At 43.3% G+C, this 26445-nt stretch overlaps 2 protein-coding genes across 2 annotated transcripts in view; both read left to right on the top strand.

Moving 5' to 3' along the window:
- Positions 1-15846, top strand: part of LOC138809301 (aldehyde oxidase 4-like) — a 58808-nt gene extending 42962 nt beyond the window's left edge. Inside the window, exons 26-35 of the mRNA XM_069995852.1 lie at positions 1310-1537; positions 4530-4625; positions 6316-6444; positions 8055-8129; positions 9394-9446; positions 9856-9970; positions 10156-10221; positions 11148-11333; positions 13581-13748; positions 14904-15846. Of these exons, the coding sequence (XP_069851953.1) occupies positions 1310-1537; positions 4530-4625; positions 6316-6444; positions 8055-8129; positions 9394-9446; positions 9856-9970; positions 10156-10221; positions 11148-11333; positions 13581-13748; positions 14904-14957 (1170 nt within the window). The 3' untranslated portion in view covers positions 14958-15846. The remainder of the gene's footprint in view (positions 1-1309; positions 1538-4529; positions 4626-6315; positions 6445-8054; positions 8130-9393; positions 9447-9855; positions 9971-10155; positions 10222-11147; positions 11334-13580; positions 13749-14903) is intronic.
- Positions 15847-24989: 9143 nt separating this feature from the next.
- Positions 24990-26445, top strand: part of LOC138809253 (aldehyde oxidase 2) — an 89516-nt gene continuing 88060 nt past the window's right edge. The window contains exon 1 of the mRNA XM_069995774.1: positions 24990-25046. Within this exon, the coding sequence (XP_069851875.1) occupies positions 24990-25046 (57 nt within the window). The remainder of the gene's footprint in view (positions 25047-26445) is intronic.

A 26445-nucleotide genomic window follows, 5' to 3' on the forward strand; every position in this document is an offset into this window, starting at 1 on the left:
TCAAAGAAAAATTACATTGTCCATCATTAGCTTTTGTTGTTGTAGTGAAGTCAACCACAAAAACCTAGTAGTTTCAACAATAGTATCTCTTATGGGTCTGTGGGCCAGTTGGAGCATTCTTGTGGTATGGGCTTGGTCAACTGGAACTTTCTGGTTTAAGATGGCTTTGCTGATGTGTCTGGTAGTTATCTGGCTTCTGGGGATACCGCAGCTGGAAAGAAGTCTGTTTCACTGTGTCTCTCACCCTCCAGGAGGCTGGCCTGAACTCCAGGAGGCTGGCCGAGAGAGTCATTATCATGATGAGGATCACAGAGTCCCTAAGAATGGCAAGAACGTGGCATGCCTAAATGCACAAGCAGTTTTCAAGTCTCAGTATTACTATGTAGGGTGGCATGGGCTAAGTTACAAGACTAATCACAGAATTAGTCTAAAACTATTCTAGTGCAGGAAGAGGGAGGAATAGTTGTAGCCATGGGTGCAAACATTTTACCACAATTCAAGACTGGAAAGCTAGTTTGAGAATGTCTATGAAGAAAAGGATTGTGAAGCTGTACATTAGCAGCTCATGCCTATAATCCTAGCTACTCAGGAGCGGGATGAGATCTGAAGATCAGAGTTGAAAGTCAGCCCCGGCAGAGAAGTTCATGAGACTCTTATCTCCAATTAAATAGTGAAAAGCCAAAAGTGGAGGTATGGCTCATGTGGTAAGAGTAAGAGACCCTGAATTCAAGCCTCGGTATAGGCAGAGAAGGAAAGAAAGAAAGAAAAAAAGAAAGAAAGAAAGAAAGAAAGAAAGAAAGAAAGAAAGAAAGAAAGAAAGAAAGAAAGAAAGAAAGAAAGAAAGAAAGAGAAAGAAAGAAAGAAAGAAAGAAAGAAAGAAAGAAAGAAAGAAAGAAAGAAAGAAAGAAAGAAAGAAAGAAAGAAAGAAAGAAAGAAGGGAGGGAGGGAGGGAGGGAGGGAGGGAGGAAGGAAGGAGGGAAGGAAGGAAAGAAAGAAAGAATCTTAAATTCAGAGAACTTTGTCTTACCATTATTAGAGTTAATAATCACTCCTGATAGCTCTGCAGCTTCTTGTTAATTAAAATAAACACACTTCATCTATAGAATGTACAAAGTATTTAGTAGTGGTTTCTATTGCTATTCTTGTTATAATTTCATTGTTAGACACGTCCACTTGTGCTGGCATATTTGTGGCCATCTGAATAGCTGCTTCTTTCTTTAGAAAGTTTCTCAATATCAAACATTAAACAAGAATACATGCTTCATATGCATCCATCCTTAAAAAGTCATTTTTATTTTCTACCTTTCAGGTCAGAGAAATAAACATGTATAAGGAAACTAGCAAAACAGCCTACAATCAGACATTTAATCCAGAGCCCCTGAGAAGATGCTGGAAAGATTGCCTGGAGAAATCTTCATTTTATGTTAGGAAACAGGCTGCAGAGGAATTTAACAAGAAGAATTACTGGAAGAAGAGGGGGCTTGCTGTCATTCCCATGAAGTATACCATTGGGGTTCCTATGGCCTTCTATAATCAGGTGAGGTGGGGAGATACATCTCCTCTCAACAGCTCGTTTCCAAATGGCTGATTCTCTGATCAAAAACAAGCATGGGCTAGAGGTATAGATCAGTGGTACAGCATGTATAAGGTCCTAGGTTCCATCTCCAACATGAAAGAAAGAAAGAGAGAAAGAGAGGAAGGAAGGAAGGAAGGAAGGAAGGAAGGAAGGAAGGAAGGAAGGAAGGAAGGAAGGAAGGAAGGAAGGAAGGAAGGAAGGAAAGAAGGAAGGAAGGAAGGAGGAAAAAGGCAATTGTGTGTCACCAAGGCAATGGCTTCTGATGTCTCAAAAGATAAGGAGTAGGGGCTGGGAAGGTGGCTCAGTGGTAGAGCACTTGCCTTGCATGCATGAGGCCCTGGGTTCAATTCTTCAGTGCCACATAAGCAAAAAAAAATCCGGAAGTGGCGCTGTGGCTCAAGTGGTAGAATGCTAGCCTTGAGCTGAAGAGCTGAGGGACAGCACCCAGGCCCAGAGTTCAGGCCCCATGACCAGACTCAAAAAAAAAAAAAAAAAGATAAGGATAATTCCCTTTATCAAGATATAGAGTAGATGTAAGCAAGGGTTGGGGACTACAGGTATCAGAATAGATGTGGCAAGATACAATATTGAGGACCTCAGGAATCAATCAACAGTGACATTCAGCTCAGGTAGGCCCAAACATGGATACTGGAGAATAAAGCCAAATTTCAAGTCAGTAAGAGAGCTGGAAGTAAGGAGAGAGGAATCTTTTCTCACTTTCCTAGTTTCTAGTGAGGGGAGAAGGGTGATTTGAACATAAGGCCATTAGGCACGTTAGAGGTCCCCGAACAGATAGAGTTCCCTGTTACACACCTGAGACTAGAGTTTCTAGACTGAGGCTCCTCTTTCAAAATATAACAATCAGCTGCTGGTGGCTCATATCTGTAATCCTTGCTACTCAGGAAACTGAGATCTGAAGATCATGGTTCAAAGCCAGCCCAGGCAGGAAAGTCCATGAGACCACCAAAAGAACAGAAGTAGAGCTGTGATTCAAAATGAGAGGATGCTAGCCTTAAGCAAAAACAAAAACAAAAAAGAACAAAAAACAGCTCCAGGACAGCACCCAGATCCTGAATACAAGCCCCGTGATTGACCAAAAAAAAAAAAAAATCTTATAATTTGTGGGCAGGGGTGGGAATGTGAAACTGGGAGAAAGCAAAGAAAGAGGTAAATTGTCCAAAAGAGACATGTACACATTACCTGAATTGTGAAATGGAAAGGCCTGTGAACACCACCTTAATAATAACAATTAGATTGTTTCTTTAAGTTTTTATAGAGCTGAACACCAGTGGTTCATGCCTATCATTCTAGCTACTCAAGAGACTGAGATGCAGAAGAATATAGTTCAAAGCCAGTCTAGGATGAAAACGCTGTGAGAATCTGCCTCCAAAATAGCCAGCAAAAAACCAGGTTGAAAGCCTGACTCAAACAATACGGAGCACCAGCCAAGCAAGCAAACATGAATCTCTGAGTTAAAACCCAAGTACTACTGGGGATTAAAAAATAAATAAATAATAAGTTCCTGTTAGGAACTTAATGGTTCAAAAAAAATCTATCACATCCAGAACACTAGAAAAGATAAGTTAGTTGATACATATCAGGAGCCTAGGCATTCATAGAACAGTAGGGTTCCAGACCACATGCATGAGTGTCATTTAGATTACTCTTTTTAAGAAAGTCTACCAATTTATAGAAGCACCTTTTATACTCCAGCCATCCAGAGTCTCTTTCCTGTGGTGTGGTTCCTAGAGCCACATGCAGGTTCTATGGCTTCAAGGGGACAGCCAGCCTAAAAGATGGACAGCAGCAGTTACTTAGCAAAGCCAGCTGACATCATCTTCAAGAACTGGGCTCAAGTCAGAAACTGAGGATTCTATTCTTTACTTCATCACACTCTGGGCAGCTGGGTTTAACCTTCCTCCTTCTCTAGACTTCTAGTCTCCTATGTACAAAGCAAATAATTTTGATGAGATCAGTGTATCTCAAACCTGAACAACTACCAAAATCACCCATGAACTTTAAAAAATGGGTATTTAAGCTAAGCTTGGTGATTCACAAAATTCCAGTTCATCAGGAGGCAGAGACTGGAAGGATCATGGATCAAGGCATCTGGAGAAAAAGTTAACTAGGCCATATCTTAACCGACAAGTTAGATATAATGTTATATGTCTGTGTTCTCAGCTACTGGATAGTATAAGTAGGAGGATCAGGATCCAAGGCTGGTCCCAGGCAAAGACATAAGACCCTACCTGAAAAAAATAACTAAAGCAAAAAGAACTAGAAGCATGAGTCAAGCAGTAGAACACCTGCATAGCAAGCACAAGACTGAGTTCAAGCCCCAGTACCCCTCAGGTTCAACCTCCAGCCTGTGATTGAATTCGAATTTTTAGAATGAAAGTAGGCATGTGCACATGTACACACACACACACACACACACACACACACACACACACACACACACACACACACATGATTCTGAAAAAAACAGTATCTAGAAACTATAAAACATCTCAAGGCTCTTCCAGATTCTCTAGAATTTAGAAGTCATGCCTAGGGATTTAGTCATGCAGGTTCCATTTGCTTTCAATTAATGTTTTAATTAATTCAATTAATTTTTAATTAATTCAATTAATTTCAATTAATTAATGTATAGGGAGGAAAAAATAATGAAATACCATGCAGTTTGGGACTCTGAGAAGGCAATTCCCCAGACAACCAAAAGGAATCCAGGAGACAAGAGGGAAGGAATATGACTTGACTTATATATCTGCCTTGACTGATGTCAAGTCTGGGGTTTTGTAACCAGCAATAATAGCTCTCTCCTCCAGAATAACAAACGAGAGATTGGTTCAATGGAGCAAAATTGTTCATCCGGCAACCTTGGGTCAACTCACAGCAGTATTTGTCTATCTCACTTTCCAAAGTGATGTTACAATTGCAATTACTTCTCCAGGCAGCAGCTCTGGTCCACATCTATCTGGATGGCTCTGTCTTGCTGACTCATGGCGGCTGTGAACTGGGACAAGGCCTGCACACCAAAATGATTCAGGTGAGACAAGTGGAGGGGCCATCACTGTGGCAGTCAGTGCGCCAGCTGTTTTCTTGCTGCGCAGGAGAAATGCCATCACACTAAATGCACAAGTCAATTGGTAGACTCATCCTGGCTTTTAGGAATGCAAAAATGCAGGGAACAGGTGAGGAAAGTGAGGTGTTAGAATTGAGGAAATATGCTATATTGTTTCTTCTACTTATGAAAGACCCAAGCCCCTAAGTCTGCTGAAAAACATGATTCCAGTTTTCAAAGATAAAATATTTATCTTAAAGCAATAATGTGGACGTTCAAGTCCTCAATTAGAAATAAATGTGTCTGGGGCTGGGCTCAGTGGTAGAGTGCTTGCCTTGCATGCATGAGGCCCTGGGCTCAATTCCTCAGCACCACATAAGCAGAAAAAGCCAGAAGTGGCACTGTGGCTCAAGTGGTAGAGCCCTAGCCTTGAGCTGAAGAGCAGAGGAACAGCATCCAGGCTCAGAGTTCAGGCCCCATGACCAACAAAAAAAAAAAAAGGAAAGGAAGGAAGGAAGGAAGGAAGGAAGGAAGGAAGGAAGGAAGGAAGGAAGGATGGATGGATGTCGGGCCAGACACAGTGAGTTTGTACCTGTAATCCTAACCACTTTAGGAGACAGAAACAGTAGGATTACAGTCCAAGGCCAGCTCCGGAAGGTTAATGAAATCCTATCTTAAAGAACAAGCAAACTACCAGAAGTGCCTCATGACTATAATCCCTACTACTCAGAGAGTAGAAGTTTGAAGCCTGGGCAAAGGCACAGGATCCTATATGAAAAAAAATAATTTAAAAAAACTAAGCAAAATGGGGCCAAGAGTGGGGCCCAAGTACAAGCACCAAACCCAGTATCCAAACCCCTAGTACTACCCTACCACCCCCCAAAAAAGGAAGCAAAAAGAAATGGATATGTGTAATAGGATGAAAAGATAAGCTCTCAGACTTAATAATCTGCTTAAGAATTCATCAACAGGACTGGCCATTAATGTGTGTTCAAAAAAAGAAGTATGCCACTAATTGTGCTAAAATAGCAAAAGGTTAGTGCAGTACAAAATCTCCCTTCTTTTAATATGAAATAAGAATTTGTGTAAGATGATGCTGAGTAAAAATTGTGTAGGAAAGAAAAGCCTCTCTCTTAGTGAGAGACAGAACATCATTTCACAGGATTCTTGGAACTTGAAAGCCACAAAATTCTATAGAGAAGCTGGGTGCCAGCCACTCAAGCCTATAGTCCAGGCTACTCAGGAGACTGAGATCTGAGGAGCACAGTTTGAAGCTGACAAGTCCATGAGAATCTAATCTCCATGTAAGCAGTAAAAAACAGGAAGTAAAGGTGTGGCTCAAATGATAAAGCCCAATCCTTGAGCAGAAAAATTACTCAAGAGCAAGAGGCCCTGAGTTCAATCCCCAGTACCAACACACACAAAAGGCCACACCACCTCCACGTGGGGACTACTTTGCACATGTCTTGTTTCCTTATGACCACACCTCTATACCTGTACACTTTCCCATGATGGGCACACCTGTTCAGTTGTCTGCATTTAAAGCCCAGCTGCAGTGTTTGCCTGTAGCAGCGAGGCCAGGCTTCCTACTTGGTTCTAAAAGGACTAGAAAGACCATGTAGAAAGGCGTTTAAAGTCACTGACGTCAATATGGTTTCTTCCTTGGCCTCGGCAGGTGGCGAGTCGAGAACTGAACATCCCCTCCTCGTACATACACCTATCAGAAACAAACACCACCACGGTGCCCAACGCGCTCTTCACAGCGGGCTCCATGGGGACGGATGTCAATGGGCGAGCTGTGCAGGTGACCTTCCTTTCCGTTTTCAGTCACCCAAAGACCAGGACTGAAAGGGGTGGGGGGGGAGGGAAGAGGGGACCTTATCTCACCCTTTTCTCTTCTATGGAAGATGAAACAGAGACCAGGAGAGATCAAGCTCTAGGTCCCTTGCGAATTGCTGGTAAAGCCCAGATGCCAGGCCAGCTTTACTGAAACTCTAGTTGGTGCTTCGGCTGCACCGGGCTGTGGGTAATCCACGCTGTCACTAAAAACTTGCTCCCCTCAGCAGCCCCCCCCTTGTCCTGGGTAAGAGATGCAGCGAGGTCCCATTCAGGCTCCACCAGGAAGCTGAGCCAGGCAACTTATCTCTCTGGAAATCCAGTTGTCCTTCCCAAAAAACTAGGGGTCGACCCAGCAATAAAAGGGCAAAGGAGACTGTTTCATGGGATGCTTTTTTTTTTTTTAGGCCAATCCTGGGGCTTGAACTCAGAGCCTGGGTACTGTCCCTGAACTTCATTATGCTCAAGGCTCATGCTCTACCATTTGAGTCACAGCTCCACTTCTGGCTTTTTCTGAGTTTATTGGAGATAAGAGTCTTACTGTGTGGACTTTCCTGCCCAGGCTGGCTTCTAATGGTGATTCTCAGAGCTCAGCCTCCTGAGTAGCTTGGATTACAGGCATGAGCACCAGCACCTGGCACATAGGATGATTTTATTCCTAATAGTGGAATATGTTTAATTGGCTTCTCGATGTCCATCAATTACCCTTATTCACATCTTATTGTTCTTCAGCAATTAAGCTTCCAAAATTTACTTCAAACTGCAATGTCTTCAACTTCCCAGTTCTGTCCAGTAGAAAGAGGATAGAGGGGCTTTCCCCCATTCCCTCTGTACCTTCTCCCTCAGCCCCAACTTTATAGCTGGCAGTTCAGTTCCCTGCAGAACCAGAGAATGGGAGTCCCACAGGGAAGAGCCAGCCATGTGATTTGGCTGGTATTTGATGTTGTTTCTAACCCTTTCCTCATGACTGCTCAAATGCATGCCCTAGAGACAGACTCTGGGCAGCTCTGATATAGGCAGCGGCTCTCCTGTGGCTGTAGCCTTTGTGGCCTGTCCCAGCCCCAGCCTGAGCCCCAGGCCACCTCCAGTCACTTTCTTCTGAGGCAGCTCACACCTTGCAAGAAGCTCTGACCAGCAGAGTCCTCTAAGGGTTAAGGAGCTGGATGGGGAGGGGATTGCTAGTAGAGATTTATTATTTAATGGTTATAGATTTTTCTAGTTGGGGTAATGAAAACAGCACCATCTCTCAATTAAATTAATGTTGTCGTTCTGGATTTTATTGGGCTATACATTGGTGTGCACCGTCTGTCATTTTGGTTTTTATAGTTGCAAAAGAGCTGCTATAACTCTAAGGAGACTCTACTTAGCTTTAGTAGCATATATTTAAAAACAGTATAATAAAAAGAACAGGAAGTCAAAGCTGCAGAATCTACAAGAAGGCAGTGAGTTTTCCTCTGAAAAGAGTCCATACATTCCTCAAGTTTAAGAAATCCCACGGAAGTCTACAAAAATGATAGTTAACATTTTGCTGTTCCTTGTATGTATGTTTTTGATGTCACTTCAAATATTTATTTTTAGAATGCCTGTCAGATACTTAAGGAACGTCTTCAGCCCATCATCAGGAAAAATCCGAAAGGAAAATGGGAAGAATGGGTGAGTCTTTCTTATTGCCCCAGCCAGGAAGAACAGAGCTGGCTGTGTAGCTTGAAGATAAAAATGACTGTCTGGCAAACACAAGGCCCTGAGTTCAAATTTCTGTTCCACTAAAGAAGGAAGGAGAGAGAGAAAGAGACAATGGGGAGGGGGCAGAGGAAGGATTAAAAGAGGGGGGAAGGAAATGGATGGTGAGGGGAAGGAAAAGGAAAGCCAAAGGGAGGAGAGAGGAGGAGAGAGGAAAGGAGGGGAGGAAGGAAGACTGTCTGGTGGGCAGTGTCCATTCAAGAATGCTCATGTAGGCCGGGCAGTGGTGGCTCACGCCTGTAATCCTAGCTACTCACGAGGCTGAAATCTGAGGATCGCGGTTCAAAGCCAGCCCGGGCAGGAAAGACAGTGAGACTCCTATCTCCAATAAACCACTAGAAAACTGGAAGTGGCGCTGTAGCTCAAGTGGTAGAGCGCTCGCCTTGAGCTGAAGAGCTGAGGGACAGCGCCCAGGCCCAGAGTTCAAGCCCCATGACCGACAAAAAAAAAAAAAAAGAATGCTCATGTATTAGTAGTTACCTATAATTCTCCCAGAAGAGTAAAAGAGATATCTATGTTCATTGATATCTGACTTATTTCAGAGCTTGAGTTCGTGGAACTAGAGAACAGTGTTCTTACAACATGCCCACCTAGGGCTGCTCCCCTGTACTTGCTGTAGGACAAGAACCTCAGGTTCTGTTTTCTTGTAGGTGCAATGGAGGTAATAGCTGCCCTAAGCTCACAGGATTACTTTACTATGATTATATGTTTGTATTTTATATAATTGTATATATAAAATATATTATATATGTACAATTTCTATATAAATATATAATTACATTTATTTATAAGAGCATATATTATACATTACTGTTATTATATTTACTGTAATTATTATTATTCCCCTTCTCAGCACGTTCCACAGTTAAGCAGCAGATGAGTGGAAACTAAAGCAGGGTGAAAATATACACATACCTGAATATATCTCACCCCATCCCTAATTTAAAAGCCCCACAATGTGAGAAAGTAAACATTGTACACTGTGCAACTCAATCCATACAGTCCAGAGAAAGCCTGCAGCTACCCTGAAAACCCTCCTTGCAAAACAGGTCCTATAGCTTGGAGACAGGCTACAGAACTGGGTGTGAGCAAGAAGCAAGCCCAGCATGGAAGGCGTTTTTTCTATTGCTTTAGCTAAACTTCTGTGTCTTCATAACTGTGTCTTCATCTCTTTCAGATTGCAAAAGCCTTTGAAGAATCCATCAGCCTCTCAGCTACTGGATATTTCAAGTACGGACTGTTTTTCCTTAGGCTGATATGATACTTGGTCAAGGGTGATCATTGGGTCCCTTGGAGTGTGGGAGGAAATGAGGAAGGAAGACTCAGGGCAGAGGAATGATCCAGAGCCTTCTGGAGCAGCAGCCATTTTATCAGCCAAAAAAAAAAAAAAACTGATAGCTACCTACACCCCTCCCCATCCCAGCGCCTGCCCACTGCGGGCTCCCTAGCTCTAACTTCTCCTGACCCTGCTGTGGTCCTCTTGGATCTCTGGTCCCAAAATCCCTCCAAGGAATAGGGGAGCAGGCCTCCAACCACAGGTGGGATGCTGCTGCAGCTCTTCTCTAGGACCCCACGCATAGGTGAGAAGACCACCAGGGGGAGTAATGTCATTCTTTCTACTGCTGACTTCGCTTCTCAGGGGCTACCAGACATACATGGACTGGGAGAAGGAGGAAGGCAACGCATATCCCTATTTCGTTTATGGAGCCTCCTGTTCAGAGGTAGAGGTGGACTGTCTGACCGGGGCTCATAAGGTAGAGTGACATTTGTACAAACCACCTTCACCAGGTCCACACAAACATGGATGTAAAGAATAATGAACTTGGTCTTCCCCATGAAAGAACTGGGGTGGGGGGGAGGTATATAATTTTAGAAAAATCTATTTTAAATAAATAGAATTGTCCATTATATGATGTGGGGTTTTTTTGTTTTGGTGCAGCACCTCAGGACTGACATCTTCATGGATGCTGCTTTCAGCATAAACCCAGCCCTGGACATTGGACAGGTGCGTAATTCCAGAATCTTCCCATGGAGATTCTGGCCAATCCCATTTCTCAGCTAGTCTTTCCAAATGCTATTCACCAGCATGCTCCAAATCTTATCCATGCTTCATGCAAAGCCCTCTACATCGACTGTGGATATTATGTATGTATATACATGTGCATAATATGTACATACATGTACATACATGCAGATTATGCATGCACAGATCTACATACATGGATGCACACAGATAAACTACTGAAAGAAAATATAGGGGCATATATGACTTACTCTACAGTCTCTGTGCCTCCTAATACTTCTTCAGTAAATGTTCTGGTCATAATTAGGATATGAGAGGGGGTTTCAACAAGGAAAATACCTTCCAACGGCCCCCATATGGGATGTGAGTTCCAGGCAATTGAGAACATCCAAAAGGCTTCAGAGAAGTGGTCATTCTTTATCTGAAGCCAGGTGACCAAACTGAGGTGGCCAAGGGTGAAAAGAATCAGGTGAGGAGACCTGGAGGTGAGGAAGAAGCTGGTGGGTTTCGAAATTTAACTTAACATGCATCAGAATGTGAGGTGCCTATAGGATAGGCCCAGATGAGGGAGCAGGCACCAGTTCCTGGAAGACTCTTAGTAGCATTGTAATGACTTCAAGAAGGACTTCCATTCACACTAGAAAATTTATTCAAACAGAGTCATCCATTTCTTGCCTGTGCTATTTTTTTTCCCGGTCACGGGGCCTGAACTCTGGGCCTGGACACTGTCCCTCAGCTCTTCAGCTCAAGGCTAGTGCTCTACCACTTGATTCACAGCACCACTTGTGGCTTTTTCTGCTTATGTGGTGCTGAGGAATCGAACCCAGGGCCCCATGCATGCAAGGCAAGTACTCTACCACTGAGCCGCCTTCCCAGCCCCTGTGCTATTTTTTTTTTTTGGACCATAGATTGAGGGAGCATTTATCCAAGGCATGGGATTTTATACCATAGAAGAACTGAAATACTCCCCAGAAGGTGTACTTTACTCTCGGGGTCCAGATGACTACAAAATCCCCACCGTCACTGAGATACCAGAAGAATTGTATGTCACTTTGGTGCATTCAAGAAATCCCATAGCCATCTACTCATCCAAGGTAAGAGTGCAGAGTCTCTGTATTAGTCTGCTTGAGATGCTGTAAAAGACACCAAAGGCTGGGTAGAGCTTTATTTTCTCATAGCTCTGGTTTGTGAAAGTCTGAGATGGAGATGTTGGCAGAATTAGTTTTATACTCTCGCCTTGGCTCTTGGACATTTCTTCCTTGTTCCTTCACTGAATCTTCCCATTCCATTCTCTTTCTCCATGGCACTTTGCTATTAGATGTCCACTCTGGTCCTCCTGGAGCACATGGCATGTAACTGTCCTACTACACATGGGGTTCTCAAATACAAAACAAACAAGCCACAACGACCCCTACTTAAGTTTAATTCCAAGCCCATACTTGACCAGACCCATTTTAGCTCAGAACTTGGGAGCTTCCCTGTCTTTCCTGGGAGTGGGTCATGGATGGGAGAAAGAGCTGACTTCCTCTCTAAATGGCCTGCCTCCACCTCTGACCAGACTTCAGTATCTCTAGCAGCCAACCCAACACAGGACCCAATGCTGCCACTTAAGGTCTAGCTGCCTCCCCGTGCTTAAGCCAAATAGGACTCTTTTTCCTTACCCCAGAGGAGCCCTGTCTCCTCTCTGGCTTCTTCAAAGCTTGGGAGCTGGTTTGTCTGCTTCAGGCCTTGTCTCATCAAGGCACCCCCACAGATGACCTTGAGGGAAGAAAGGAGAAATATCACTGCAGTGATTGGTGAATTATTCAGAATATAATGTCAACCTCCACTCACATGCTTCCAAAACAGGAACAAGGAAGCACTGGGGAAAAGAGCAACTGTTTCACTGTCCTTCAGCCCCACTGCCAGCATAGTGGTCATCCTTTCTTATTGTGAATTCTAAACAAATGGTCTGGCAGCTAAAAGGGAGGAGGAGGAGGAGGAGGAGGAGGAGGAGGAGGAGGAGGAGGAGGAGGAGGAGGAGGAGGAGGAGGAGGAGGAGGAGGAGGAGGAGGAGGAGGAGGAGGAGGAGGAGGAGGAGGAGGAGGAGGAGGAGGAGGAGGAGGAGGAGGAGGAGGAGGAGGAGGAGGAGGAGGAGGAGGAGGAGGAGGAGGAGGAGGAGGAGATGATGATGATCATCATCCGTACATGGTCCCTGGGCGCCATGATTTCTGGACCTGTAGCGAGGCAGAGCATTGTGGTGGTGGAAGTGTGTTGCAGAGTGGGCTGTTCACCTCCTGGCAGCCAGGAAGCTGAGAGAAGGGGCCCCAGGAAAAATATATCCTCAGAGTGAGCCCAGCTCAGAGAAACAAACTATACCCTCACAGTAAGCCAAACACAGAGAAATAAATAGCACTTTTTTTCTCACATGTGGAAACTAGATCTAAAATACACCAGGACATAATAACTTATACATAGGTCCCTAGGCATTCACACACAGTGAGACCAAAGAAGGACACTCTTAGGAGAGAAACACATAAAGCACAATGCCTTTATGCATCTGATTGTATAAAATAATATGTAGCAAAATGAAATCAAAGATATGAAAACAGGAGGATTTTTTTTTCTTTTTGCTGTTTTTGTTTTTCTTTTTGTTCAGTTTCTTTATATGTCATTGGGAGCAAAAGGGGAGGAACACTCAGCAGGAGAGCACTTGTCTAGCAAGTATGAGGCTCTGGGGTTCATGTCCAGAACCTTAGAACAAGAACACACACAGAAAAAAACAAAGGGCCTTCCCAGTACTGGTGCTCATGTCTGTCATCCTAGTTACTTAGAAGACTGAGATCTGAGGATCAAAGTTCAAAGCCAGCCCAGATAGACAAATCTGAGAAATGCTTATCTCCAATTAGATTGCCAGCCTTGACCAAAAAAGCCAAGCAAGAACATGAGGCCCTGAGTTCAAGTCCCAGTACAACACACACACACACACACACACACACACACACACACACACACACACACACACACACACACACACACACACACACACACACACACACACACACACACACACACACACACACACACACACACACACACACACACACACACACCAAAAGGCTGGATTCAGGCTTGGGGTATCCTGTAGCACTTTCATGAGTTAATCTCATTTAGGAAGACACTACACACAAATTACTCTGAGCAGATTCTTCTCTGCTAATGCAGATACTCCCCATTCTGGAGATGATAAAGATGTAGGGATGTGTGTCTCCGTGTGTACATGTGTGTGTATGTGTATATGTATGTGTAAGTTAATTCTAAAAGGATCTTGCCTTACTGACCATGTTTTATGCTTCTCTCAGGGACTGGGTGAGGCTGGAATGTTCTTAGGGTCCTCTGTATTGTTTGCCATATATGATGCAGTGACCGCTGCCCGCAGAGAGAGAGGCCTGGACAAGACCTTTCCCCTGAGCAGCCCAGCAACCCCTGAACTGATCCGCATGGCTTGTGTGGATCAGTTTACTAACATGGTAAGGGAAGTCCCTTATATGGACTTGAAGGTTCTTGGTGTAGATTCAAACCATGACATAATTAAGATTAATATTTGTCAATGAAAATTCTCATTTGTCTCCACTTACCACTTCCTGTATGCCTCAAAGCAGATGCCAAGTAAATAAGCCTCTTCCAATGCTGTTTGGTTTTAGACCCTCCCCCTTAAAGATTGAGACCAGATACACTGGGTAGCTACTTGGTAGGCAGAGATCAGGCAGATCTCAGTTCAAGGCCAGACTACAAAAAAGTTAGCAAGACCAAACATGGTACTAGTGCCTATAATCCCAGCATAGGTAGGAAGATTGTGGTCTGAGGCCAGTCCAGACCTTTCTGAAAATTCAGGTTCTATATGAAAAACAACAAAAAGAGAGGGAGTAGGGAAAAGAGGAAAAGAATAGAAATGTAGCTCGAGTGCTAGAATGTTTAACTAAAAAAAATCTGACCTGGCAAATTATGCAGAAATATTTGCTAAACAAACTAGCAAAAATCATTTCAAAGACAGTATCTGTTTTCTGGGCACACTCTGATATGACTTATAACAACACACTAATAGAATATAGTTCCAGTTGCCAATGTTGAAAATACATCTATGAATATCATCAGAAAACATGCCTCTACTAAAATGCTTACTGCAGCCATAAATGAGTGTTGGGTATAAAATTAGATTTGCCTTGAAAACTACAGAGTTTCTGGGTAAGATGCATCTTTTCCCAAGAATACATTTATCAGATGGGATGGAGGGTGTGGCTTCCTATTAGAAAGAGTTCATGCAACCTATTAGAAAGGCCCTGGGTTTAATTCCTGTCACCAAAACAGAACCAAACAGGAGCCACTTATGGTAGTACATGCCTGATACCCCAACACTTACAAGACTGAAGTGGAAGAATTACAAATTTGAGACTATTCTGGGCTATATAGCAATACCCTGCCTCAAAAAACAAAGGTGTGTTTTGTGTGTGTGTGTATGTGTGTGTGTGAAGATATTTATGCAAATAAAGAAGTTTCTGACTGAGACAAATATGAAAATCATATGATTTTGATAAAAAAATTTACATCTTTAAAAAGTATGGATGACATTTTTCGCATAGTACACTTTATTAACAATTCTCTTCCCTCTTTTGATCTTTCTTTAGATTCCCAGAGATGACCCTTCAACATTTACACCTTGGTCCATCAATGTGTCTTAGTCCTATGTTTTTTAGAAAATGAAAGAGCATAGGGCTAACCTTAAAAATCTCAAACCAGACCATATATACGTTAGCCCTCAATTATCAGTGATCGCTTCATCATTTCTTTATTGTCTGAGGCTTGGGTAACTGCATAACTATATTTTAGGATGCAAATTTTCAACAAACAGTGTAATGAAACTTAGGACCTGAAATTCTAATTTTAGTTTGCCTAATCAACACACTCATGATTTTTTTAAATGGTAGTTTCCAGCGATCTGAAAGGAGTCAAGAGCCTACTTGAACTTTGTTCTCCAGAGATTTGCTCAAAGTTCAGTGTCATTGTCCACCCTCCAAACTCTCCAGATTCATTCTCTCGAAGCCCACAATAATGCTTACAATGATTGACTTCCTGGAAAAATCCCTGATGGACCATGCTTGCCATTTCTCATGGTGTAAATGCTCCCATGCTGGCAGATTCCAAGCCATTACTTTGAGGATGGGAATGTGGAGTTAAGAAGGGATGCTTACAGTCTGCTCTTGTAAGAGATGTCTCCAGCACAGCCATCCACCACATCCCTGACACACCTGGCCTAGCAGTTCATTAATTAAGGGTTTAGGAAGTGAGCATCTAATATGGTTCTGGTAGGGTGTGTTCTCTGCTGGAGGCTGGGTCTCTAGTCTGTCAGAGGTAGGGGCGAGTGAAGTAACTGAGTTGTGATCACACTTGTCAAGGGATTGATGCTGGTCTCAAAGTGGATTTGGTTTTACAGGAATGACCTAGTTCTACCAAGAGCTGCTTGTTACAAAAGAGTGAGCCAGGTTCCTACTCTTCTCGTGGTCTCTTGCACACACTCTCAGTATGTGATACACTAAAAATAAGCCTTTTTTCTCTTTGAAGTTCATAGCGGGGTGGGGAGGTAAGGGAAGATGGAGAAAAATGAGGGAGGGAGTAACAAGAAAGAAATGTAATCACTACCCTACTTATGTAACTGTAACTCCTCTGCACATCACCTTGGCAATAAAATTTAAATTAAAATTAAAAAAATAAAGTTCCCAGCCTCATGTTTATTCTTATTGCAACTCAAAAAAGACAGGCATTGTTCAAAGCTTCCAAACACTTCCAAAACCCTGCCTGTTCTCTTTGATTTAGAAATATCTGTTCTTCAAATACTTTAACAACATCTGTATATTTTACCAGTTTGTTTGTTTGCTTGTTTATTGTGTCTGTCCTGGGGCTTGAATGAGTGCTATCCCTGAGCTTTGGTGCTCAAAGCCAGTGCTCTACCATTTGAACAACAGTTCTACTTGGTAACTAGTTAGAGATTAGAATCTCACAGACTTTCCTGCCTAGGTTGGCTTCAAACTGTGATCCTCATATCTCAGTCTCCTGAGTAGCTAGGATTATAGATGTGAGCTACCAAAAACTCAGTTCAAATGCTTTTCTTAGAAGTAGCATGAATTTAGATTTAGCTTGTTTTGTTCTAATGCAAGTCTGGTAATCACTATTTTTAAGTGACAGAATTAATCAATCACATTTCCTACAATATTTAAATTTTTCAGTTTTTTCTTCATATGTATTATATTCATTTTATATGCATCTATGTATAATTTAAATAAGGTATCATATACATAATATATTTTACATGCTGTTTTTCCTTTTTTAGTGCTGGTAGTGGGGCTTGAACTCAAGCCCTCACATTCTCCCTTTGCTTTTTCAGTCAAGGCTGGTGCTCTACTACTTGAGCCATACTACTACTGTCTTTTTTTGTTAGTCATGGGGATTGAACACATGGGGCTTGAGCTCCTTTTGTTCAAGGTGCTTAGCCATCTTCCACTTTGAGCCACAGAGCTACTTCCAGATTTCTGGTGGTTAAAGAATCTCACAGACTTTCCTACCCAGGGTTGGCTTTGAACAGCCTCCTGAGTAGCTAAGATTATAGATGTGAGCCACCAGCACCAACCCCTTTTTGTTTTGCTGTTCTGTTCAAGCTATAACTAATTCCATTTCTTCTCTTTAATTTGCAGGTCCAGCCATAGCATTAGTTATTCATCTCCACTTACCTACAAAACACTATTTTACACTTACCTACAAAACACTGCATTTCTAATATTTAAAAACACTAATATTTAAAAACAACACACCAACTATTTTCCTCACAGAAAAAAAAAGTTTACTCTTTCCTGGCCTCCTGTTCTATCTATTCCCATATTTCCACCCCTGCCTCCAATAAGATAATATTTTAGAAGCCCTTTTACTTTTCTCCCTTCCCCGCAGCAGCTCCCAGTCTTTAAGGCCTACTGTCCTCTTCACCTCTCTTACCTGAGTTGCTTTTTGTTGGGAAAATATTACTCAGATGAAGAGTGTTCATCTTCCTCTGGATTTCCAGTTGCCCCTCCTGCCTGTCAACACTCACTGATGCTGCCCCCTAGTGTTCACTACATGGCCAAGCTGATTCCTAGAAAAAGTCTTTCTGCCTGGCACCTCATAAGGTAAGTCCATTTGAACTTGGAGTTCACACATGGCATTAGTTGACACCAGGTAGGAGTCCCATGCCTTCAAGCCAGCCTGGAAATTGACTAACATGCTAGTCTCTAGACTAAGAGAAAATTTCTCAGCGTTTACTAATTGTTTCTCTTTATCCAGGCCTTCTTTTTATTGTTTTTATTGTAAAAATAGTGTACAGAGGGGTTACAGTTACATGAGTAAGGTAATGAGTACATTTCCTATAGAGCATTGTTTCTTCCTTTGTTTTTCCCCTACCTTCCCTTCCCTCCCCACCTCCCCAACTCCTCCCTCCCTACCCCCCCCACCACAAGTTGCAAAGTTCATTTTCAACATAGTGTCTTGTACATCTCATGGTTACAATGAGTCAACCGGTATCCCTATTTAAGGATTTTGTTTTTTCCCCTCCCCCTCTCCAAATTAGAAAAGTGTATATACAAGATGCAGGGCATCCAAATCAAATACAATGAAAACAGGGCTTATACCATGGACAACAGGCTTTCTCTCTTTAGTCCTGCAAGAGGTGTATTGCATTTAGCTTCCTGGACTCTGATCCTGCCTTTCATGGTTTCTACCCCTATGTGTTACTACTCTGTGCAGAGAGAGATTTACTTCACTTGGTTTTCCAGATCATTCTTTTGGGTTTCCACCATAACAGTCCTCTACTGAATTGCTCTGTAGATGATCTAGAAAGTGGTTTTAAGGGTTCTTGCTTAATTCTCTCTTTTTATATTTAAATTGGCAGTTGTCCCTTCCAGAAACTCTCTTCTGCTGGGAGTGTGTTGTGTCTACTTACATGATTTCTCTGGCTCTTAGATCTGCCTCAATTTCCCTGGGATGCCCTCGCAAAGCACCATACACTGAATGGCTTAAAACAATAGAAACTGGTTCTCTAACAGTTACGAGATGTCAGCAGGACCATGCTTCCTCTAATCTTCATTTCCTCCAGTTTCTTAGTGTGTAATCACTGCCAGCAATTCTTCTCATCACTCCACTCTCCTCCACCTTCACATGATCCTCCCTTCATGTGTCTGTCTCCAAACCCTCCTCTCTTTATATGACACCAGCCATTGGATCTAGGGGCCAACCTAACCTTAGAAATGTTGTCTTAACTTGGCTTTGTCTACAAAGATCCAATTCCCAAATGAGATCATATTGGGAACACAGCTCAACCCACAACCCCTTTAATATTTTTTCTCGTCCATTAATTCCCTGGGCTATATGCTGAAATACCCTACCAGGTACCCACCACAGGTGCTCAAAGCAAAGGGATCCTAATCCATCCCACACCCTGACGGGGTAGAAGCTGGAAGGCTGTCTGGGTCCTGCAGAGGCAGGAGGCCTGGCAGTTCTGACTTTTCACGTTGACCTAGACTTGGGGTGGAGAACTAACCTCCTACACATGCCAATTCTAAGGTGATTTTGTCCTCACACTCACTCCCACTCAAGGACCAAGCTCATCTCCAGATCCAGAATTTCAGGGTGCTGATCTCTACCCTCAGCCTATGGGAGAAGAGGACCCTCTCCTGTAAAACTCACAGTACTGCTAATACCCAGCTTCCCACAAGTCCATCTGGCTCAGTAAAGGTTGGAGCTAAGATAGGGAAAGGACCTCATAGTTAAAAAGCCTAGGAACAAAAGATCAGTGCTACGAATATGAATGATTCATCCAGGCTCTCCTGGGATGCCCCCGTTCAATCTGCCTACCTGTGTTCCATCTCTGGATGTTTCTTGTTTTGCTGTTGTTCTTTCTTGTGGTATTAGAGTTTGAACTCAGGACCTTGCTAGACCATGTCTGGATTTTAAAGAGCTCAAAACACAGCAGCAACCCCAGGGATACCAAAGCCAACTCCTCAGGGAGCATGATGTGTTACCTTTTTTTTTTCTTTTCCTGTAACACATTTGGTTTAAATTTAGGCAGGGGAGGGGTGTTAATGTGATGTCCAATATTCATTCTTTCATTAGCTCACAGGATATGTTAGTAGCTTTCTGATGCAGTGACGAAATACTAGACAAAATCAACTTAAAGGAAGGAAGATTTGTTTTGAATCACTGTCTGGGGATTAAACGGCTCTGGTGATACAGAACATCAGAGCAGGGAGTACAGATTAGAAGGAAGCCATTCTCCTCAGGACAACTGAAAGCACCACCAATGACTTGATTCCTCCAGCCAGGCCCCACCTTTGAGTAGCCCAGTCCACTGTGACCTCATCAGTGGACCAGCCACCTGATGGGGTTAGCATGCTCATGACTCAGTCACCCATCAACAGCGCCACCAGCTCTGGCTCATCACACAAGCCCACAGGGGGCATTTCCTATCCAACCCAGAAAATAAGATTCTTTGATGTAAATTCTAAGATTTTTATTGTTAATCACAGACATACAAGCAACCTGGGTCAAACTGCGTAGTTTTTCCCACGCACGAGAACAATCCATGTACAAGTGAAGGAAGCTAGCTGTCAGCTCAGTGGCAGCAGAACTCAGCTAGTATTGTGCCATAACTTGGAGTTCAATTCCCAGTACCAAGTAAAACAAGAAGTGAAGAAATGGAATCCTCGTTTTTTTCATTCAAGAAATTTGAGAGTGAGAGCAAAACGGATTGCTTTTTTCCCATTGTCTTGAAGAAACCTGAGAGTGAGAACAACTTGGCAGAAATTTCATCCTACCCTCTCACAGTCACAAGCCTTTGTTCACCCTCAAGGGGGAGGTTCCCAAAGTGAGTTCCTGGAACCCCAGAGGAGGAGAGGACAAGGCAGGACTTCAGACCTAACTCCAAGGCCTCTGTGCCAAGCAGCGGCTTTCTGTCTAGTTTGTTTACCCTCCTCAAGATGGCATTCAAACAAAACCTGAAAAACAAGTTTAAAACACACACACACACACACACACACACACACACACACACACACACACACACACACACTTCTCTAGAGCCTTTATGGGTTTTCAGTTTCCCTGCAATTAACGCATTGGTTTCCTCATCCAGAGTACTTTGATATCGCCCAAATCTAATACCATAATCCAAATGGAAAGCTGGTTTTCTGTTTTAAAGGCTTGTACTCTATATCGGCATTGAAGGTTGTATGCCAATAAATACTCTGGAGACAGGTAATTCATCAGTCATTGACAGTATCGTGCTCCTCTAAATAGTAAATATGTGTGAGTTATGTACGTAGTGGGAAAAAGGCGATTGTAGGCCCTGAAATGGACAAAGAAAGGGTCTGTGTCTCCACGTGTGCCTTCCCTCAGCCTGTTCCCTTCCATCCTCAGTTCACGGGGAATCAACTCCTCTTCCTCTTTCAGGCCTCAGTGTTCTTTCTCAGGAGATCTTCCTTGACCCTCATCCTCTAAATGGGGCTACTATCTCTGTTCTGTGCTTGTCAAAGACAGACATGTTTAATTGCTTGTTGTCTTATAAAACCTCAGACACCCCGAAAAGTAAACATTTGTAGACCTGTTTTCTACTGCACCCTTACCATCTACATAAAGCCTAGTGCAAAGCAGATGGACACATGCATCCATGGGTCATGGATGTCTCCTTCATTTAGAAGGAAAATTGAGTAGTTTAGAAGGGAAATTGATGGGATGGGTGGTATTAGGAAAGATAGAGAAGAATTATGAAAGGGGTGACATTGATCAAGATGCATTGTACTCATAAACAGACATGTTGAATTAAAACTCCTTTGTATAGCTAAGCCAGACCCAAAGAGATATAGGTTGCATGGTTCCCTTCATTTGTTGTTCCTAGACTATTCCTAAAAATCTATAAGTTAACAAACATTCTGGATGGTAAAAGACAATATATATAGATATCTATATGTATAGATATCTATATGTATAGATATCTATATATATATGGAATGATAAATTATACAGGATTCTAGACATTCACACAGTGAGACCAAAGGAGAATATCCTTAGGAGAGAATCACAAAGGCTCAACAGCTATGTGCATATGATCATATAAAATGGTATTTATCAAAATGAACTGCAAGAAAGGGAAGCAAGAAGATTTTTGTGGTTTTGTCTTCGTTTTCTCCTTTGTCACTGTTTTCGTTTTCTGTGCCTTTTTGTCTTTTATGTTGATCTCTTTGGGGGAGTGGAAGAGGGGAGCACAGAAATGGTGGGACAAAGGATGAACAAAGGCAGCAGTGATAGTCACTAGACACTATGTTGAAAATGAACTGTTCAACTGGGGGGGAGGAAAACTGTGTGAAAGTAAGGGAAAGGGAGACATTGTTCAACAAGAAATGTGACAACTGCGACTCCTCTGTACATCACCTCTACAATAACAATTTTAAAAGATAATAATAATAGTAATAAGTTGTTTAGGTTATTGGTCAAGCATTTATTAGCCCCTGAAATAAAGATATTGTCATTCATGCTAACCATCCTTGGGATACAACTAGCTACCTAATATTCAAGAAGTTATCAATTAGAAAACAAAACACAGGCCAGGCACTGGTGGCTCACGCTTGTAATCCTAGCTACTCAGGAAGCTGCAATCTGAGGATCACGGTTCAAAGCCAGCCCGGGCAGGAACGACCTTGAGACTCTTATCTCCAATAAACCACTAGAAAACCGGAAGTGGCGCTGTAGCTCAAGTGGTAGAGCGCTCGCCTTGAGCTGAAGAACTGAGGGATAGAGCTCAGGCCCAGAATTCAAGCCCCATGACCGACAAAAACAAAAAAGAAGAAGAAGAAAAGAAAACACAGGACTCACACTCTGGTGGCCTGTAATCTTAGCTACTTAGGAGGCTGATATATGAGGATCATGATTCAAAGCCAGCTCAGGCAGGAAAATCCATGAGACTCATCTCCAATTAAGTACCAAGGAGCTAGAATTGAAGCTGTGGCTCAAATAGTAGAGTACCAGCCTTGAGGGGAAAAAAAACTAAGGACTAAGGAACAGAGGCCAATCCTGATTCAATCCCCAATACCAACACACACACACACACACACACACACACACACACACACACACACACACACACACACACTTGAAAATACAACCAACTAACTCATAACACACTAGAGACCAGTATCCTTGTTCCTATCTTACTAAATGAAAAGTATAGATCAATTGGTTGGATCTGAAGAACTTCAGAGCATGGAGAGAAGGGAGGTTTGGAGCTGCTTTCTGGTGGTAGATGGAGGGAAGGGGAGAGGGTCATTCAGGGTCATACAGAAACAAAGGCTAGGAATGTGGCTTAGTGGTAGAGTGCTTGCCTAGCATACATGAAGCCTTGGGTTTGATTTCTCAGTACCACATACACTCCCAAGGAAGTGGCACCATGGCTCAAGTGGTAGAGTACTAGCAAAAGAGCAAAAGAAGCTCAGAGACAGTGCCCAGGCCCTGAGTTCAAGTCCCAGGACTGGCAAAAAAATATATATATATATTCACTAGGCATCCAACAAATACTTATTGGGGATTTTCTCTGTAGTAGGCACCATTTTGGGCCCCAATTATACAGGGGTGAACTGGAAGATTATTCTAGCACTCCTGGAGCTTATCTTCTAAGGGAGGAACAATAAAAAGGTAAGCAAGTGTCCATGTCAGGAAGTAACAGGTATTATGGAGAATATGAGACCGGGGTAGAAATACAGGTATGTGACTCAAGACACCCGAATAACAGAATGGTACTGGCCATGCTAGTCTGAGGTAAAGTAACTAATGCACCAAGGCCCTCAGACAGGAAAGTGTTAGCACCTTTCCAAAGCAGGAGAGAGGCCACTGCTACAGCTGTGAGAGTAGTTAGCCATATACTCAGAGAGATGGGTAGGGCCCATCTCATCAGAGGGCCCCGTGCGGGCATGTGAGGTTTTACCACATGCAGTGGGAAGCCACTGGAGGATTGTAGGCAGAGAGGTGCAAGATTATCCAGAAAGGGCCAATCAGTCTCCTGGAGCAGGAGACTTTTCTTTCCCCCATTGCAAGAGCATCTGACTGTGGGACGTTTTATATACTGGGCCAAATTTGGACCTAATGTTCCAGTCCCTCGAGAGCTATTGGGAGACAGGGAAGACATGATCAACAAACAAGCTTGACCATAAGGCACTTCCTAATCCACAGAGCTCTCTCCAGCTGCTGTCATGAGTCTGCTGTCAATGTCTGCAGGAACTACTAACATGGGACTCACACACACACACACACACACACACACACACACACACACACACACACACACACACACAAACACACCTAGACTTCTGTGAAGACACAAAAGCTATAAGCACCATTTGATCAGGAGTCGTTTCTGGAATAGTGCTGTGGGTGGGAAGGACATGGAAGCCACCGTCTGGACCAGCTGAAAAGAGAAAGTTCTCAATTAGCCAGGTGCAGAAGAGCTCACGTGTTCACCATTTCTGTCTGGGGCACTCTCACACTGGGAGAGTTGCCTTATCATAAAGTGTCCACTCTCGTGACGATGCCAGGCCTCTGTGGACTCATATCATAAGTACTGGAGAGCAGAGATGTCTTACCAGATCTCCTGAAACCACACTTTATAAGCAGCTACCTATTTTGCCCATATTTGAGCCCAAGTTCTAGGCAGTACTTCAGATAACAGAATAAGAACTGTGTTTTATTGGTAGACATCTAATTGGAGCCATTCAAACTTATTTTCTTTTTGTTCTCCTTTTTTTCTTTCTTTCAATCTTTCTTTTTGTATGCTAGTACTAGAGATTTAACTCAGAACTGGGGTGTTATTCCTTAATTTTTTCGCTCACAGCTGGTCTCTATCATTTGAGCCATAGCTCTACTTTTAGCTTTTTTGCTAGTTAATTGAAAATAAGAGTCTCACGGACTTTCCTGCCTGGGCTGGCTTTGAACCATGATTCTCAGATGTCAGCCTCCTGAGTAGGTAGGATTACAGACATGAGGTACAAATCTCATCTCAGTGGACCTCAGTTTATCTCTCAGTACAGTGATTGCCTTGACTAGATCAGTGATTTCTAACCACACAACTGTGGGCGTTGGAAAGAAGTAAGGAAGGTGGAGAAAGGCTGGGTAGATGCTATACCCCATACCTCCACCTCAATCTGAGCCACACACTGAAGTGATAGGATGTTTGCTTTCCCATGAGGGGACATTTCCACAGCTAGAATAAGAAACAAGTTGGAAAAAGTGTGAGGACTCAGCATTCATCACATTTTTTAGACACTTCTGTCTTTGAGAAGAATGAAATCCATCTAGGATACATTCCCACACCCTGTGAAGAGTGGGTTAAAGCTGAGGCTGTTGTTTATGGATTTTTAGCTGATGCCCTTAATTTCCAGAGAAGAGAGGTATACACTGCATCCTGAGCCAAGTTCAAAGCCAGGATTGGTGGAAGTGAAATCAGAACCTGACCCACACAAGGCCCTAAGCTTAAAAAGCCACAAAGAAGAAGTCTCCACCTACTTGCCCTCCTCTCTAAGGCTCTAGGCTGGCCTGTTTCCACTCACACCCAGAATCCAGTTGCTTGGACACCGACCTTTCCACTAGCCACATCTGTGACTAGTGCTAGAGAGTATTCTGTCTCAATCCAGAAGAACTTCCTCATAGCTGCCATGCCTTACCCATTGAAGGAATCAGATGAGCTGATTTTCTTTGTGAATGGGAGGAAGGTAAGTGCTGGAAAGTCCTTTGTGGATCTCTGAGACAGCAGGAAGCCCCTGGCTCAAGGGGCGCTCTTGTTGCCATCTGAGTTGAGCCCAGTCAGGGTCAGAAAACTCAGAACTAGAAGCCCATCCACATTTTGTCTGTTCCCCTCAGTCAGGGCTCAGCTCCTAGCAGTGTGAAGAGGCAGGGAAAGCCTTGGTGTCTCTGGGTTAAGTCTGGCTCTGCCATTGACTGAGCATCCTTGTGTAAGTCACTTCACCTCCCTGAGCCTTGGGCTCAATCAGCTTCCCCGGCTAGTGTAAAGACAGAAAGAAAGCTGCTCTCTGCATTGATGAGGGACCGCAACATGCTTCCAAAACTGGGCCTGAGACATGGAAGCATTGTAGTAGTAACACATCTTGATCCTCAAACTCAGGAAGATGAAAAGTGAAACTTCCTTTGTTTTTCTATATAATAACTTCAATTCTCTGCTGAGTCTCCATCCTACAAGACTGGATGAGATATAAATATGGTCAGTTTGGACTTTCTCTGCCTCTGTCTGTCTGTGTCTGTCTGTCTGTCTGTTCCCCTATCCTCTGTTATAGCTAAGTTCCAAGAGGAATCAATGTGACCAGGGCAGGACTTCTCAGCTTCCACTTTCCCTCCTGTCCTCACCAGCCATCCACACAGGCCACTGGCTACCTCACCGCCCTTTGCCAGCTTCTGCCTCTCATGAGTCTCTGTCTCTTAAGAGCACAAACCACATGACTGCTTTGGGGTCTCGTCACTTCTCTCCAGAGTGCCTCACATCACTCCAATTCCACAGACTTAACCAACCAATTCTGCTCTCCTTTGTGTGTGTGTGTGTGTGCGTGTGTGCGTGCGTGTGTGTGTGTGTGTGTGTGTGTGTGTGTGTGTGTGTGTGTGTCCCATATGTACATGTACATGCATGCACCAATACTGGGCTAGACCTCAGGATCTCATGTGTTGCCTTAACTTTTTCTACTCAAAGCTGGGGTCCTACCACTTGCGCCAGACCCTCACTTTTGGCATTTTGCAGGTTAATTTGAGATAACAATATCTTAAATTTGGATTTGAACTGAGATCCTCAGATCTGTCTCCTAAGTAGCTAAGATTATAGGCAGGAGTCATCAGTGCCTAGTTTGATCCTGCTTGCTTTTTTTTTTTTTTTTTTTGTCGGTCATGGGGTTTGAACTCTGGGCCTGGGCGCTGTCCCTCAGCTCTTCAGACCAAGGCTCATGCTCTACCACTTGAGCCCCAGTGCCACTTCCAGCTTTTTCTGTTTATGTGGTACTGAGGAATCGAACTCAGGGCCTCTTGCATGCGAGGCAAGCACTCTACACTGAGCCACCTTCCCAGCCCTGATCCCGCTTTCTTGAAGCCGGCAGAACATAGTCTCTAGAT

Source organism: Dipodomys merriami, unplaced genomic scaffold (genome assembly GCF_024711535.1).
Source record: "Dipodomys merriami isolate MVZ:Mamm:240054 unplaced genomic scaffold, mDipMer1.0.p SCAF_49, whole genome shotgun sequence".
Classification (NCBI taxonomy): Eukaryota; Metazoa; Chordata; class Mammalia; order Rodentia; family Heteromyidae; genus Dipodomys; species Dipodomys merriami.